Source organism: Narcine bancroftii, chromosome 7 (assembly GCF_036971445.1).
Source record: "Narcine bancroftii isolate sNarBan1 chromosome 7, sNarBan1.hap1, whole genome shotgun sequence".
In the NCBI taxonomy this organism is placed as follows: domain Eukaryota; kingdom Metazoa; phylum Chordata; class Chondrichthyes; order Torpediniformes; family Narcinidae; genus Narcine; species Narcine bancroftii.
The window spans coordinates 155,376,925-155,395,709 of NC_091475.1; the positions used below are offsets into that span (position 1 = coordinate 155,376,925).

Below are 18,785 nucleotides of genomic sequence, written 5' to 3' on the forward strand. Positions count from 1 at the left end.
AAAGTAATGTGGAGGATGTTTAGAGACAACTTGCATGGGTTCTAGATAGGTTTGTTGCACTGAGACAGGGAAAGATGGTAGGATAAGGGAACCATGGATGACAAAAAAGTGAGGCAGCTAATCAAAAGGAAGACAGAAAAATACGTTAGGTTTAGGAGGCAAAAAAAACACAGGAAAGGTTCATGAGAATTGTATTACGGCCAGGAAGAAACTTAAAGTCTGAGAGTTTAAAGAGGACATGGGAAGACCGTGGTAAATAGGATTAAGGATAACTCCAAGGAATTCAATGTATACTTGAAGAACAGAAGGATGATGAGAGTGAGGAGAGAGGAGCCATTAATGTGCCTGGAGCTGGAGGAGATTGGGGAGGTCCTAAATGTATACTCTGCTTCAGTATTTACCAAAGGACCTTGATGAAGGTGAGGTCAGAAAAAAACAAGCTTGTGTGATGGACCATGTAGAGCACACATGTCAAACTCAGGTCCGCGGGCCAAATTTGGCCCGTGATATAATTATATTTGGCGACAAGATCATATCAAATATGTATTAGAGCTGGCCCGCTGGCCACCGCGCCAGTATAGCACATGCACAGCTAATACTACAAATCCCAGAATGCTTTGCAAATGCGTTGGCGCCGCCCTGTCAGCCCGCTAATCGCCCCCACCTCCTCTCTTTACTTTCATTAGCATCTGCGACCTGTCGCCCAACTCACATGTAATAAACCCCTTACGAAAAATGGGCAAACGAAAGACAGAAAACAGGACCTATCAAGACAGGTGGGAGGCAGACTATATGCTCATCATTTTAAAAGACAAACCTGTTTGTCATTGAAGCAAGTTGTTATTTTTTTGACTTGTTGGCTTGTGAAAAAAAAACATTTAAAAGGAGCTTAAAGGCTATGGAGAAATATTATTTATTGAATATTTTATTTCTCATTTGTTAATACTTCTTCTGGAAAGAGTTTAACCAAAACTATTATTAAACATTTATTTTAATAAGAAAAAGTTTAACATTACATATGTTGAAAGAAGAGAAAACATGCAGATGTTGTTGAAAATTTTGAATAAATATTTAGTTTGGCCCTCGACTTAGTCCAAGTTTCTAATTTTGGCCCTCGGTGAATTTGAGTTTGACACCCCTGATGTAGAGGTTAGAAAAATGGTGCTGGATCTTCTTAAAAACATAAGAATTGATGTCTCCGGGGCCTAATGAAATATATCCCTGGATGCTGTGTTAAGGTAGGGAAGAGGTAGCTGAGGCTTTGACTATGGTTTTTGCATCCTCCTTGGCCACAGGGGAGGTGCCAGAGGATTGGAAAATGGGAAATGTGGTCTCCTTGTTTAAAAAAGGTAATAAGGATGATCCTTGTAATTATAGACCAGTGAGTCTTACAACACTGGATAGCAGACTATTGAAGAGGCTTCTTAAGGACAGGATTTATAAGCATTTGGAGAACTAGAATCTTCTCAGGGATAGTCAGCATGGGTCTGTGAAGGGAAGGCTATATCTCACAAGCCAATTGAGTTCTTTGAAGAGGTTACAAAAGAAATTGATGAAGTTTGGGCAGTAGGTGTGGTGCATATGGATTTTAGTAGCGAATTTTTGACACAAGGTCATCCATGAGAGACTTGCTCATGAAGTCATGAGGCATGGGATCCATGGAAACCTGGCTGTGCAGGTTCAGAATTAGCTTGCCTATAGAAAGCAGAGAGTAGCAGTGAATGGAAAGTAATCTGCCTGGAGGACAGTGACTAGTGGAGTTCCCCAGGGATCTGTTCTGGGACCTCCTACTCTGTGATTTTCATAAATGGCCTAGATGAAAAAGTGCAAGGATGGGTCAGTATGTTTGCAGATGATACAAAGGTTGGAGGAGTTGTGGAGAGTACTGAGGGTTGTTATAGGTTGCAAAATAATATAGATAAGATGCAGAGATAGGTGGAAAAATGTCAGCTGGAATTAAAGCCAGATAAGTGTAAGATGCTGCATTTTGGTAGGTCAAACCTGAAGGCTGAGTACAGGGTTAATGGTCGAATAATTAACAGTGTTGAAGAACAGAGGGACCTTGGGTACAAATCAATACAGCACTCAAGATTGCTGCATAGGTTGATAGAATAGATAAGAATGCCTATGGGATGATGTTGTGTTGGGAAAGTATCTGGTTCGGTGGGTTCACAGAGGTACTGTTAGGTCTGCTTTGTTCATGAATGAGTGAGTCAAACACCAGACTGAGTCGAAATCAAGGTTCTTTGTTCTTTATTGCCGGATTGTAACACTTGCAACTAACAGTGTTAGTTGGAGAAGGCGCATTCTGCCGTTATCAGCAAGTGGTGTTTTTTATATACCTTAGGATACGTACTTAGTAAATTATCATACCATGACATTGTCCAATGAATAAACTGTTGCTGTCCCTCTCTGCTAGCCTCCTGCACATCAATTTGTCATCCCCACTCTTATCTTGAGAGTACAAGGTCACAACTGCATCTTGTTACGGCCCAGCACTGGGTGACTCCCTCTACATTCCCAGCTCATGATGTTTTTACCTAACAGTACGAGACTGGACCCGCGTTACAATCAAAGGTAACACACAAGAAACAAATAGGGGAAAATGTCAAATGATACTTAATTACCCTACTACTTAGAAACAAAGAACATTATAGCATAGAAACAGGCTTCTTCAACCCTTCTAGTCTGCTGAATCATTTTTTGTCAAGTTCATTGGTTGTCAACCTTTTTCTTTCCACTCACATTCCACTTTAAGTAATCCCTATGCCATTAGTGCTCTGTGATGAGTAAGCGATTGCATAAGGTGGGATGTGAGTGGGAAGGGAAGGTTGAGAATCTCTGTTCTAGACCCAATTGTTACTGAAATATTTTGCTTGAGTAAAATTGACATTGGTCCATTTCCTTTGGAGTTATGAAACCGTGTACATAACGAGTCAATTAGGTACAATTAAAAGTGGTTTTCAAACTTTTTCTTCCCACCCACATAACAATGTGATTTTCCTTCACATTGTCTGTCAAAGCAACCTAGTCTTCTTTTAGCCTTCCTGATTTCTTTGAGGGTTTTCTTGCTTTTTTAAAAAATACTCCTCAAGTATCTCATTTGCTCCATGTTGCCTATATCTGCTATACTCCTTTCTCTTCTTCCAAACCAGATCCCCAATATCCTTCAAAAATCAAGGATCCCTATGTCTGCTAACCTCGCCTTTAATCCTGACAGGAACATACAAACTCTGCACTCTCAAAATTTAACCTTTGAAGGTCTTCCTTGCTTGAAAACAACCTAACCCAATCCATGCATTCTAGATAATTTCTGATTTCCTCAAAATTCACTGTTCTCCAATTTAGAATCTCAACCTGAAGCCCAGATGTATCCTTCTCTGTAATTAACTTGAAACTAATGGCATTATGATCATCGGAGCCAAAACGTTCTGTCACCAGTTCTGTCTTGTTCCCTGAAAGGAGATCCAGTATTGCACTCTATCTAGTTGGTACCTCTATATATTGATTTAGAAAACTTTCCAGAATTTTTACCTTTTAATGGTTTTAATCAAGTTATTCTAATTATTTTAAGATTGTGTAGAATCAATTTACTTATCTCAGCATTACAATTACTAAGAGCTATAAACATTTATCAGGAAACATTTTCCACCCTATTTAATCAAGCTAAATTGTTACCATCGAGATGGTCGCCTTTTATCACTTTCAATGATTGGTCGTATTAACTTCATTAAAATGAACATTTTACCTAAATTTTTGTACCTCTTTAGTCCATTACCAATTTTTATCCCTAAATTTTTTTTATTCACTTGACTCACTTATATTTTCTTACATATGGCGGGGAAATGCCCTCACTTAAATAAGGCTTATATTCAAAAATATAAAAGGAATGGCTGACTGGCGTTTCCCAATTTTAAATTATATTATTGGGTGGTCACTATTTGTAAGAACATTTTCCTGAACACATTTGACAAACTCCAAGCCATCCAGCACTTTTACAACATGGGAGTCCCAGACAATATGTGGAAAATTAAAATCTAAACCTTGTGTTTCCTGCAGCTGTCTGCTATCTCTCTACAGATTTGCTCCTCCAATTCTCGTTGACTATTGGGTGGTCTATAATACAACCCCATGAGTGTGGTCATACTTTTCCTGTTCCTCAGCTCTACTCATATAGCCTCAGTTGACGAGTCCTCTGGTCTGTCCTGCCTAAGCACAGCTGTGTTATTTTCCCTGATGAGCAATGCCACTCCCCCCCTTTCATTCCCCTCGTCTATCTCGTTTAAATCAATGGAAGTCTGGACATTGAGCTGCCAGACCTGCCCCTCCTGCAACTAAGTTTCACTAATGACCACAATGTCCTAAATCACATTTCAATCTATGCTCTAGTCTGTCTTTCCTATAATACATTTTGCATTGCATTAGATGCATCTAAGAACATTTCCACCATGTACAACACATTGGCTTCTAATAGTTCAAGCAATTTTCACATATCTTTTCCTTCTTCTACTCCTCGATCTGCTCTGGAACTCTGGTTCCCATCCCCCTGCAAATCTAGTTTAAACCCCCTGGAGCAGCACTAGCAAACCTTCCTACAAGGATATTAGTCCACCTCCATTTCTGGTGCAGAGTAGTCTGAACAGGTTCTACCTTCCCTGGAAGAGAGCCCAATGATCCAGAAACCTGAAGCCCTCCCTCCTGCACCATCTTTAGCCACATGTTAAGCTGCATTATCCACCCATCTCTAACCTCTCTAGCACATGGCACAGGTGTCAATCCTGAGATCACAACCCTGGAGGTCCTATCCTTGCAGGACCTCCTCTCCCTCCTACCTACGTCATTGGTCCCATTATGAACCATGACATCTGGCTGCTCACTCTTCCTCCTGAGAATGCCATGAACTTGATCTGAGATATCTCAGTCCCTGGCACTAGAGAGGCAATATTATCATCCAGTAGATGATCTCTTTCACAGAACCTCTTATCTATCCCCCTAACTATGGAATCCCCTATCACTATAGCACATTTCTTCTCCTCCCTTCCCTTTTTAGTGCCAGAAACATGATCACTGTCTCCCTCCCAACCGTATCCAAAATGGTATACTGTTATTCCTCAACATATGGCAGTGATCCATTCTGACCAACCAGTTGTATCTTGAAATGGACATATGTTGGAAATGCACTGTATCCATGTGATCATTTGTCAAATACAACATGGTAGCCACCAAGGCCAACTCTCATGAAAGGTTGGCCACCCCTGCCAACCTCTCACCAGAGGCATTATTTTCCATAGATAGGCCCTGATTTTCACTGTAAGGGTGTAATTTTTATATTTTTATTTATTTAAAAAAAAAATTGATTATACGTACAGATGGCTGTAAGCTACATAGGTGGTAAATCAGAGAATACGTGTACTTGTTATTGAGGGGGACAGGGATGCCCTACACTGCCTGCCTGTTCCCTTTTACTCTCCTATCACCCATCTACCCTTCTCCTACCTCCCAGGTGTTATAGTGTCCCTGTAACTCCTGTCTAGCACCCTCTCTGCTTCCCGAATGATCTGGAGTTAATCAAACTCCAGCTCCAATTCCTTAACTAGGCTTGTCAGGAGCTGCAACTGGATGCACTTCTTGCAGATGAAGTCATCAGGGATATGGCTGCCTTCCCTGTTGACCCACATTCTGCAAGAGGAGTATTCCCCTACCTTGGCTGCCATTCCCACTGTCTATGAATGGAGAAAAAAATATCAAAACATGTCCTTACCTATGCCTACCTGCTGAATCCTTTTTGTTCCTTGAATAAAGTGGCCCTTTCTTACTTTAACTCTTGCACCACCACCTCATCCTCGTTTTGCCACTCTGGCAATGACTGCTCAGCTACACATTCTCTCACTTTATAGTGATGCTTAGGTCACCAGAACTTGATTGCCCCATCAACTGCTCCTCTGCCTTCAGCTGTTGCGCTCGATTGCCCAGTCAGCTGCTCCTCTGCCTTCAGCTGTTGCGCTCGAAAACTGTGGTGATGTCACATCACATGAAGTCAGAGAACTATCTACTGAAGGCAGAGAGACATTTTAAATCAGAAAACTGAAGAGACACTGGACATCCTAGAAAGACAGGACTATGGCTGTAATCTCTAGAGAGGGAGATGCTGTACTGTTTTGTTTTATCTTTATCATAGGAGATGCAAAACATAAGCAGCTGTTAAATAAGTAAGACCACTTCTGACTGCTCTTTTAAGAAAAGAGAGGCAGTCTCATATGTCCCCAGAAGATGATCACTCCTGATTAAGAAATAATTCATTGTGAAGATCACAGTTCCACAACCCTAACAAGATAGGGGGACACTTGTGAAGAATATCTCTCTGAAAGACCGGTCATCAAGAGACTTGTGAGTTTAAAGAGATCTGAAGATGTAATGTTTAAAAGTGCTTCATAATTATTTCTGAACTACAATTTAAAAAGATCCTGAAGTTTAACAAGAAACTTGAAATTAGACTTTAAAATTGATTTTTCAGACTCACGTTTAAAATAGAATAGTCTGGACTTTGACACACACATACACATAGTGGGGTTAAATTTAGAGATAAGGTAAGAAATGTTATGCTATTAATAGTTTAATAAAAGTATTATTTTGAATTTATCATTGGTGAATTTTCCATTGCTGTTGCTTTTGTTAGTACTAATAAGGTTTATTAGTTTGTAACAATGAGAGTTTGTATGAGACACAACAGAAGCTTAAAAAGCTCCCCTGTTCTGCTTGGCCACCCCTCCCTGCTGCTTTCGAACCTTCACTCTTGCCCCACCCCTCCCTGGTGCTGTCGTATCTTCACTCTTGCCCCACCCCTCCCTGCCGCTGTTGTGTCTTCACTCTTGTCCCACCACTCCCTGCCGCTGTCGTATCTTCACTCTTGCCCCACCCTTCCCTGCCGCTGTCATATCTTCACTCTTGCCCCACCCTTCCCTGCCGCTGTCGTATCTTCACTCTTGCCCCACCCTTCCCTGCCGCTGTCATATTGTCACTCTTGCCCCACTCTATATTTGACAGTGGTTCCAGAGTCTGGCCTCTGTTGAGGATTTGGAAATTCCATGAATAGTGGTCCTGCATGTGCAGGTAGCTGTGTTCAATAGGCAGACATACTTTTGTAACAGTAGTAGAAGTCCTGCGAGTATCTTTGTTTGAAATTGGGATTAGATGCCATGAATAGAGATGTTGGGGTGATGGAAATTGATAGAGTAGACAGTGTTGGAAGTAGTCATGTTGAAGGTTGGCACCGCTGGGTAAAGGGAGTCCTCTGGCCTTTAAGCACTGGAAAGAGGGAATAATGTGGGTTTTGGTAGATGGGTAGATAACAGAACTATCAGTTCAACTTGAGGTTGAACCTTTGGTAACCTGTCTTCATCCAGTTCAGTGGAGAGGGAATGAAGTTTATTCTGTTTGAAGTGTTATCTCGAGATATATACATATGTGATATTGTATTTATTATAAAAACAAATTAAAAAAGTGAAAAAGAACTTGGTTGATTCCAGATGTCTATCAATGGGAGGACTGAACACAAACAATCCAACTTCATCAATCATCAAATTTTTCTAACAATATCCTTTTAACCCGTGCCTCTGTATACATATAAATTTATGCTATAGGACAATATTTCTCTCTGATCATTTTTTCATGATTGAGCAACAATTTTCTGAATAATAACTTGTCATCCATGATTTACCTTTAACATATCTATTGTGCCTCTCCTTCATTGGTCTATATTTTAGCCCTTCCTGTCAGATTTGCTCCAATCATCCTCAATATTTTGGATGAAGTAGTTCCTTTGGACAGCTGTTGAAAATGTATTTTCATCAATTTTGCATAATGCACTGATTTTTCTTTTGTATTGATAGACTTTTTTTCCCTATCTAATATCTTATTTGCTCCATCCAGTCACTGTCCTTTTACTTGCCTGTGGGGATCTATACTCTTATATAGGTTGTGCTTTTCAAGGATGAACTTAGCCCTGTTACTGTATTAACACGATTATAAACAATAGTAATTGTATATTTGTTGATGAGATCAAAATCACGTCTGGTTTTATTATTGCATAATGAGGTTTGGGATAACCCTGGCCATTCCCGTTATTCATCCAAAGATCATTACTGTAAAATCGTCATTTACACGTGTGCCCCTTTTTCTGTCAATTCTAGTCATTCAGTGCTTCAAATTTATTCCAGCGTTCTTAAAATCCCAATTGAAATTTATCTGTGGCTTTGTGGAAATGATGTACTATGTTTTTAAAAATTTGTAGCTGTGGTCTTCTTTTGCTGTTTGATCATTTTTTTTCAACTACTGGCAATAATCTTGAAACTGGTTTCAGAATCCAGGCATTTCTATGACAAGAAGTCTGTGATTACATTTAGGAAAACAATTTATTTAAAAGAAAAACTGATCACATTATTGACCTATTACAGGATATTGCTGCAGCAAGAGCTGTTTATTCTGTTATTCCATGTTGACCTCCAAAACAGAGTAGAATTCATGCATTGAATATATAGCAATATAATTGGACATCCAACAGATCTTGGAATCCTTTTTTAATGTTAAAGTATTAACAACATCCATTGGAATTAGAGATGCTGTTGGAAAGTTTGTTGCTTGGTGGGTGGTTTGTGTTCTTTAATCGAAAATTTTAGTTTCAACTCAAGTTTGTATATATTTATTTTTTTGAAGGTGAAAATTCATTGGTTTCTCACTGTTCAAATCAGAAAGGAAGTGCACCATGTCTCCTTCCAACTCCTGAGATCAAATGTTTCCACACAATAGATGTGAAAATTTAAAAAACATAGGAAAAGGAGTAGCCCCTCATGATCGTCCCACCATTCAAGATGAACATGGGTGATCTGTCCCGGGTCTCAACTCGTCTCTTCTGTGCCAGCTTCCCCCATTGTGCTCAATTTTCTGATCTTGCAAAAAAGTATTTACTTCCTCGTTAAAACATTCCCAGTGATCTAGCAGTGAAGAAATCCCTTATTATTCAAAATTCATAAGGATATCGCTAAAGCTGTCTCATTCACATTTAAGATAACCATTGTCTCAACTCATTGCCTTTTCTTAGTTTCTAAACTTGAAACAAAACACTTCATAGCAAATTATTTTGCAAACTTCTCCTGGGGAGATATGATCAAAAGAACTTTGTGGCTATCAACATTGTTCTCAGAAAGATCTGTTCCACAGATTGCAATAAGATCCAACTCCTGCTGCAAGCTTTGATCATAATTTCCATAAATGAGAAAAGGAAATACATTTTAGTCAGAACTAACGCAAAGGGAGGAAAGAACCATGCCAGAGGTTAGTTCCAGAAGTCCAGAAACATGCTTTGTTTCCCAAAGAGAATAATTTGAAAAGCAAGATGAAGTTTTAATCCAATTTTTTTGGCACAAAATCTGTACAGTTTTTTTTTTCCAGCATTGTTTCAAATGTTTAAATCTCATCTCTGTTGGGAGAAAAATATATCCTTCCGTATAATTTGTTAATAATCACTATATTGTCCCTCATTAACTGCTATTGCTTTCATGGATCTAAATTATGGGGTACTTTGTTAGAGATGTTAACATGAAGGAAACTGGAAGCTAGGCTATAGGTCAGTTATATCTTCCCGGAATTGCAGAGAATAGTATCCATTGTTTAAAAAAAATCCCATGAAACCTGAGACCAACTTTTGATTTTCTTTACTACCTGCATTTTATTGATGTGTAGTTTAAAAAAAAGAAACTGAAGGAATTATTTGTAACATCGAATGGCAATGCTGAAATATCACATGACAAATTGGAGCTAATTGCTGAAAGTCTCTTGGTATTTTATTAAGGTGTACGCGGTCTTATCTCTTTCAATCTCTGTCAACAGTGTATTTGGAGTAAATGAAATACAATAGAATATTAAATCTTCAAGTGGCCTGTTGGCCACTTTCAAAAGGTTGTGTCGTGTGCAGGATTGCCGGCAATCAACTAATGCACAATCAAGCTAAAGAATTTATTTGAAATTTTATTTGAAACCCATTCTGTAGCATGAAGCAACAGTGCATCAGAACCATTTCTTAGTGAGAGTTTCTCCTTTCCTCTGAGATTAATGAAATGTTACAGCTCCTAATGAAATTTTTCAACTGTTAACTGTCTTCGGGGATGTTTTAAAGATTTCCTATTCATTATTTGCCTTTGCAGCAGTATTAATTGTCTATTTTACTTGCAGAATGTCTCCGATGCTGGGTATGCTTGCCACCTTTCATTCTTGGATGGAATCTATGCAGATTTTCAAATCGCTCGCAAAAATACTGAAGCGACAAAATAGAATCGGAAAACTGATTTGTGGTCTGTCAAAATACCCTGTCAGTTAGTGAGAATGTAACTGGTCTTCAGCTGAGGATTACATTTCCTCCCTGCTGACCCCACATTGTTTTTCTTCCTTTATTACTGCAAAAATGTGTAGGAACATATCTCAGCTATGAAAACATTTAGCAATGAGCATCCAAAGTCCATACAGGAGCTAGTTCCATCTGTTTTTGAAAAATACTGCTCCATTCAAAATAGCCAACCACTTCTACTCTGACCAAATCCTCTGAGTCTCTGGAGAAAATGAGTTGATCAACATCCACCTTGTCAATCTTTCAAAAGCACCAAGTAACTGGCTTCCTCACTTGACTATCAAACATTCCCCTGAAGAAGAGGAATGGGTTGTGGTGAGAACTGGGGTGTGACAAAGATCTGACAAATGTTGGGTTAGTGTATAAGGATGAGTTAAAAGTAATGGGAAATTTGCCAAGAGGCAGGACAGGCTAGAGATTGTAATGCTCAAAGCAAGTTGCCCATAAAAGATCAAAGCCTTGAAATTGGCTTGAATACATTATAATGACCTCTATAGCAGTCATAGTTAACACAGTAACAACATTTTTTGAAAGTCTCATAACTTCAGCCATGAGGTTTACAGAGCAACATGATTGAGGTTTCCTGTGAAATACTGTTCATGTTTCAGTATGCACTACTCGAATGATTTGTTGCATAATATAGCATTGGCAGAGCTTAGCACCAACATTCTGAAATGAGGCCAGGAAGATGGGAGAAATTCTGATCTTGATTTCACCCTAGGGTGCATACAAGACTATATCAAAGTTTATGAGAGGTCAGGGAATTTGATGAGTCCTTTTAAATTATATTATTACAACGGAATTAGTTTAAAGAAAACTGATGTTCTGTGAATAAGAAACAATTGTTAGCTTTCAGACCATTCAGGTGAATAAACAATAAATTGTGTTAGATTTCCCTCCAGAGGCTAAATAGACCTAAGTGAAGCTATTTTCAACCATACCTTATTTTTTACAAGCTTTAGAAAGAATTTCAAGGCCTGAGATTTCTAAACCGAGGGCAAAATGAGCAGTTGATAGGGCAAGGCAAGGATTTGCCTTTGCAACTTGCACAGATCTGAGTTCGCTATGTGCTTCATACTTTGACAAGCAATAAAACATGCATTGAAGTATTTCTAATCTTGTCATTTGAAATACCTGAGGAAATTGCAACACACATTTAAAAAAAAATAATTTTATTATTATTGCCAAATAATTTGCTAAATGTTAATATTTAAGTGCACGATTGTCACGTGAAATACTTACAGGTTATTTTACAGCCAGACTAGTTAATATGTATCACTTCACTGGCTTCCTCTGATCAGATGAATAATACTGCAGAATTGAAGCCAGTTGATAGACCACACTTTGGTAAAAGATTGCCCCATTTTTTAACTGTACTTTTCTCAATATCTTGCATTTTGTCTTTGTAGGTCTATACCCTGCACTCTAACTATAGAACTACACCCTGCTGTACTGAAATAGGGATAGAGTTGCTGGATAGCAATAAAACAAAGGCTTTCACTGTATTTTGGTACATAAAACAATAAACCAATTCATTTCCCTGACAGAAATATTACAAATTGCTTGATAAACTAACATTCTTAGTTTTCTATGTAAATGTAATCCATTTCAGTTTGTATTGCCAAAATAATTGGTGGCTGTGAGAGTATAAAACTCTATCAAGGCCATTGTTTGTTGCTAAATATATATTTTGATTAATCTATAGCATTGTCATGCAGTAGTGCCATTTGATTGAGAATTCCTGTTTTTCTGTTTTTGCAGGGTATGGCATTTAGTCTTGAGGAACGGCTGCAGCTAGGAATTCACGGCCTGCTTCCACCATGTTTTTTAACTCAGGAAGTGCAAGTTCTCCGTGTCCTTAAAAGCTACGAGACCAAAACCAATGATCTTGACAAGTATGTAAAAGAAATTCTACAGACCTTTGGTAAATGTATAAATGGGTGATTCTTTTTATCATTTGTTTTTGATGACTACAATAATTTAAACACCGGAAGTGCAACCTGTGCTCCTAATGGCCAAGTTGTTCCCCTGAGCCAGGACTGATGGGGGAAAATAGTTAGACAGAGTGATACTTTCAGTGCGAGCCAGGATGGGAGAGCATTAAGTTTCAGATCATTTGTTTTTTACAGTATGAGAATGTACAGATTCATGCTGGAAAATAAATAATACTTTATTCACATCAAAGCAAAATCAGCTCTTTTCCTGTAGCACCTTGTAGATGAAGTGGAGAAGCAGAGCTTTGTTGGGATATTTCTAGTGCTCTGTGCTTTAACAGCTAAAAGCATGGCAGTGATTAGTGCATCTCTAAGGAGATAAATGGAAACTTGATTTAATCATTTTAATTCTGAGCGACCTCCATTTCACAGCCATTTAGGTCATGGAAATTTGCTACGTAGAATTCTTAAAAGATTGGAGATGCAAAATAAAGTGAGAGAAAATTTTGTGGGGAGGAGGAAAATCAATGAACACTTTTTTCTACTCTTGTTTCTTGGCACATGTGCAGATGACATTGGTGTGGAAAATATCCATACAGACTGTTTTACTGGAAAACAAGCTTCCTCTATAAGAAGGGAATCGTGTGTATCAGAATTTAGTGTCGACCCTTTCGGAATTTTTTTCTGATACCAAGATAGGACGGCACGTTTAGCGAGGTGGTTAGCGCAACAGTGGAATAGCACCAGCAACATGGATTTGAATCTGGCGTTGTCTATAAGGATTTTATATGTTCTCCCTGTGTCTGCCTGGGTATCCTCCCACCCTTCGAAATGTACTGGGTTATAAGACATTTGGGTATAAATGGGTGGCAAGGGCTCAAGGGCTGAAAGGGCCTGTTATCATGCTATATTTCTAATTTTTTAAAATTGAAAATCCCTGCTCTCTGAACTTTTTGAGCCCCTTCAGCTCTTATGACATTTAGATCCACTGCTGCTATCTAAAATGTGATGTTATATTTGAAACTGTAAAAAGACATTGTAGTGATAGAGTGTTATCATCAAGAAGAGTCAGAGTGTGCAGCATCTGGGGAGTGCTGTTGCATCTTGAGTAGATTCAAGATGGAGGATGCCTCCACATGTGGTCTGACATATGTATGCTCGGACTTGAGTGCTGTTTGCTTAGTTAATAAATCTAGTTGTTTTAAAAAGAACCCAAGTTTCTTTATTGTAATAGTAGAAGCATCATATGGTACCAGAAGTGAAAGAAACATCCAAGTTCTACTCTGCACAGGAGTAAAAGAAAAAAACTGTGCATAGTGAGTAACAGTCGATATCAGCAGTGTAAATATGGAGAGTTTTTAAAAACTCCTCATACTGTAAGATGGACTGGAAATGTCAACCATGAGTGGAGGCTGTTTATGCAAAGCTTTATCCGGTATCTGCAAGCCATTGAAATCGGATACATAGAAGATTTCACTGCTACTTATTGTGATGGGACCTCCAGCACTAGAGGTTTTCAATGCATTTATTTTCAACGAGGCAGAAGACCAGAGCAAATTTGACAAGGTTATTGAGGTTTGATGAACACTGTTCACCAAAGCAAAATGAAACCTTCAAGAGGTATGTGTTTTGCTCGCGCACGCAGATGCAGGGAGAGAGCTTTGATACTTTTTTAAAATTAAAAGTAAGAACACGCAATTTTGAATCGCTGCAGGATTCAATGATCCATGATAAAATTATGTTCAGAATTAATGATAAGAAAGCGAGAGAGAGGTTGCTGAGAGAGACAGAAATGACCAGAGCTGGCACTGTGAAGATATTCCACACTAGTGAACTAGCTCTGCAGCACACGATAAAGTTTGGTGTAAAATCACAGTGTCTATACACACATGCACACACACACAACAAATATTTCTTTCAAGTTAGACACGGACAAAGGTTGATTTGATCCATGAGCGCGACTTCAGGGCAATGAAGATAAAGCCACACATCCATGCAAATCCTGTACAGCTCAAAGCCTACAATGGACAGAGCATCAACGTAAAAGGTACATTTAAATTCAAGTTTAAAGTTAAAGAGAAAGAACACTACCTCAGGTTCACAGTAGTCTTAAATGTACATTATTAACTGCTTGGTGACAAAGCATATGAAAACTTAAACCTAGTCAAAAGGGTGTACCACATTAACAGTGACAATGCATGGAACAGCCTAGAGGAAATGCTGGATCAATTTCCCAAAATCTTTAATTCACCTAAAAGATACAGTTAAAAGAGATGCACTGCCAGTAGTGCATGTCCCGAGGCGGATTACAGAGCCACTAAAAGCAGGAACTCTTATCAAATGACAGCACCAGGGGTCATAAAGAAAGTGGAGGAGCCCGCAGAATGGGTGAATTCATTAGTGTGTGTCAAAAACAACAGTGACCTACACATGTGCATGGACCCAAAAAACTTGAATGCCAATCAGACTCCAACTAGGGATGAAATTACAAGTGAGATGACTGGTGCAAAGTTTTTCATTAAATTGGATGCATCCTAGGGCTTCTAGCAGAAATAACTGCATAATGATGGCACAAAATACTGCACATTTGGCCAATTCTCCTGTCTGAGGATGCCTTTCAGAATTTCCTCAGTCCCAAAAGTGTTCCACAGGATAATGGAGCACATCATAGATAGCATAAATGGGGTTCGTGTGTACATGGATGACAAGATCCTATGGGGATCCACACAAAAACAGCACAATGAAAAGCTCATCAAAGTGCTACAATGCATCCAGCAGTATCCACAGCTAAACAGAGAAAAATGTCAGTTTGGTGTGAAGGAAATCACCTTTCTGGGAGATAAGCTGTCAGAGGCAGGTGTGAAGCCAGACAAGAGCAAGGTGAAAGTAATTTTGGAGATGCCCAGACCCACTGACAAAGTAAAGCATATTGAGAATGCTGGGAATTATCAATTTCATTGTTTTTGAACACCAGTTTGGTACGAATTAACCAATGTACCTAAGGAAGTTGTTACAGGCAAGTGTGAATTCAAGTGAAAAGAAAACCACGAAGAAGAATGGGGACGACTGAAGACCGTCCTAACTACAGAACCAATGCTTTTGACATTCTTTGATGCATCCGGAAGGACAAAAATATCTACAGACACTTCAAAAGATGGGGTAGGTGCCGTAGTACTTCAGGCTAGGGGAAATTATTGGAGGTCAGTAGCACACGCATCAAGGACAACGACATCTGAATGTCGACATGCACAGATCATGAAAGAATATCTAGGTCTGGTTTATGCACTCAAGAAATTTCATAGCTATGGGTATGGTCTACCAACATTGGTGGCAGAGATAGACCACAAGCCATTAATAGCAATAATTAAGAAAAAATCTCAGTGAAATATCGAGAATCCAAAGGCTGATGATGAAGCTATATGATTTTTGATTTGGTGTACTCACCTGTGGTGTTAGCTGATGCATTATCCAGGGCAACAATGCAGAGTGAAGCACACAATGAGAGTTCCACAGAGACCGATGTAAATCTGATCACTGAATCTCTTCCCATAACTGATATGAAATCCAAGCAGATCACAGCTGAAACAGAAAAGAACACAGTTCTACAAAAAGTCATCCAAGAATGTGAATGAATAAAGGCCGAGAGGTGAATGTCAGCCATACTACAACATCAAAGCTGAGCTGAGTGTTGTCAATGAGCTTGTACTCAGACAGAGCAGAATAATCATTCCTCAATCACTGAAACAAGATATGCTGAAAAGGGTGCGTTGGAATGGAAAAATCTAAGAGGAGGGCCAGAACTGCTATTTATTGGCCAGGGATAAATGCTGACATTGACAGGATGGTTTCCAGCTGTGAGACCTGTTTGAAACATCATGCGAAGCAAACAAAGAAATCCATGATAATAATTGACTTACCAGCAGAACCATGGCAGAAAGTTGGGACTGATCTGTTCCACATGGATGGAAAGAATTATTTACTGGTGATTGATTATTTATCGCACTATCTGGAGATTGTGCTGCTTCCTAGCATGTCTGCTGCTTGTGTGATCCAATATATGAAATCAATCTTTGCAAGACACAGAATTCCTCAAATTGTTTATAGTGACAGTGGACCATGCTACAGTTGTAGAGAATTCCAGAACTTTACAGAGGAGTATAATTTCTGACTTGTGACTTCAAGTCCTCTGCAAAGCAGAGACAGGGGTTCACATTGTTAAACAGTTGCTCAAGAAAGCATAAGACAGTGGCTCAGTTCTGTAGCTAGCTCTACTGAGCTACAGAGCTTCTAATGGGATGTAGACTACACATCAGACTTCCCTACTCTGCAGACCCAAACAAGAACCGAGAATGTTGAACAGAAACAAAACCATCTGCAAAGGAGTCAAAAGGCAAACTATGGCAAGTCAGCAAGACGTTTAGGGCCTTTGGCACAACATGACACAGTGAGACTCAGAGATTCCAACACTTGGGACAAAAAGGCTACTGTTCTGGGAGAAGTAAATCCAAAATCATACACTGTCAGAACAAAAGAGGGTCAAATACTGAGGAAGAATCGAAGAAGCCTGCTGAAAACACCAGATATACTGCAGGAACAGATAAATGTGGAGGAATCACCACCCATTCTAGACAGAAGTGGACCAGCAGAGTCGACACAAGCACCTGTGTTAAAGAGACAATTTAATGAGTTGTCAAAGCACCTGAGAGACTGAATCTATAAAAGGAAAAGAACTGCACACTTAAAAGTTTGTGCTGCTGATGTTCGTGTTACATTGTGTTGAACTTTAAAATGAAAGAATACTGTATTAATGTGTCATGTTTGTTTAAACATCTCAAGGAAAGGGGATGTAGTGATAGAGTGCTACCACCAGGAGGAGTTGGAAATGGAATTATGTAGAATCTTGGAAATGCTGTTGCACCTTGAGTTGATTCTAGATGGATGCCTCCCATGAGGTCTTGTCTGTGTGTGTTCTGTCCTGAGTGCTGTTTGCTTAGTTAATACATCTAGTTGTTTTAAAAATAACACCAGTTTCTTTATTATAATAAAAGAAGCATCACAGGTGTGAGTGCAAAGATGATGGAAAGTATGTTTTAACAGTCAGAAGATTGCTATTCGTTGCAGAGAGAGAATTTCTTTTCACTGATACTGGTTCTCAAGATGCTATATTTTCAAATGTGACCTTCTCTGTAATATATTTCGTGATTTCATATAAAATTGTTAGTTTTCATATTAGCAAAATTAATATCTCCATTTTATTGCCTGAAATAAAGAATGATCTTCACAGCAAATGCTGAATTGTCATTGGTATTCAAAAAACTGAAGGGGAAAACAAAAAGTTTAAAAAAAACTATTGTGAAGATCCACAAATAGCAAGCTTCCCAGACACCAGCTGCTGCTCCATTTTTTTAATATATGCCCTTCATTCAAATCTTTGCCATACAGGGAATTTTAAGCTATTATCCTTTGCAACACATTTTACATAAATTCTCAACTGAAATGATGCAGCATTAAAAGAGAGAAAACCTATTGAAACTCTTGAAGTTCAGTAAAAATAAGACCTATGTCACTGCTGTTAGAAATGTGTCACAGAGCGATGCAGCACGTGACCTGGCCCTTCAACCCAACTTGAAACATGCCCAGGTTGCCATCTGAGCTAGTCCCATTTTCCTGTGTTTGATCCATGCACAAGTATTCGATCGTACCCTCTTCAAGAATCTATCACAATTGTATGCACCCTCTACAAAGTCCTCAAGCAGCTCATTCCATATACCCATCACACATTTTTAAAAAAAAGTAGTCCCATAAGGTTCCTTTCTAAATCTTTCCCCTCTCGCTTTAAACCTCTATCCAGAGTTTTGGACTCCCTATCCTGAGGAAAAAGACAAGTGACCAATGACATTCACCTTATCTATGCCCCTCATAATTGTGTACAGCTCTATGGGATCATCTCTCTGCTTCCTTCACTCCGGGGGGGGGGGAAAAAAGTCCCAGCCTCTCCTTTTAACGTTGCACACAAAAAACGAGCGATAATGCTTTTAGAGAAAAAAAATCCCTAAGCTTGCAGGGATAGTATTGAAAGGATACTGTATTTTTGTTGCATCTTAATAGCTTTGATTTTGTATTTGACATTATTTATTTTGCTGAATATTTTTGTTCTACGTTATTCCATGGTTTTCAGTATTCTCAAACTGAAGTATATCTGGTGTTTTTAGCAGTTCCTCTGTAAATGTCAAGAGCACAGCTGAGATATTTGGCTACCAAAGTGCACGTTTTATTTCTCTGACCCACTAAACAATCCAGGGTGATGATGGTAACAAGTTTATTGACATACACATTGTACAATGTATATATGCACAGACATTTTTGCTTGCTGCAGATACTCTGTGAATAAAAACTACAATGTACGCATTAAAATAAATCAAAAAGAGATAAATACAAATTATAGGTAATAA

At 38.8% G+C, this 18,785-nt stretch overlaps 1 protein-coding gene across 1 annotated transcript in view; it reads left to right on the top strand.

The window, feature by feature from the left end:
- Positions 1–18,785, top strand: part of LOC138739245 (NADP-dependent malic enzyme-like) — a 130,244-nt gene that overhangs the window by 33,394 nt on the left and 78,065 nt on the right. The window contains exon 2 of the mRNA XM_069890903.1: positions 12,161–12,294. Within this exon, the coding sequence (XP_069747004.1) occupies positions 12,161–12,294 (134 nt within the window). The remainder of the gene's footprint in view (positions 1–12,160; positions 12,295–18,785) is intronic.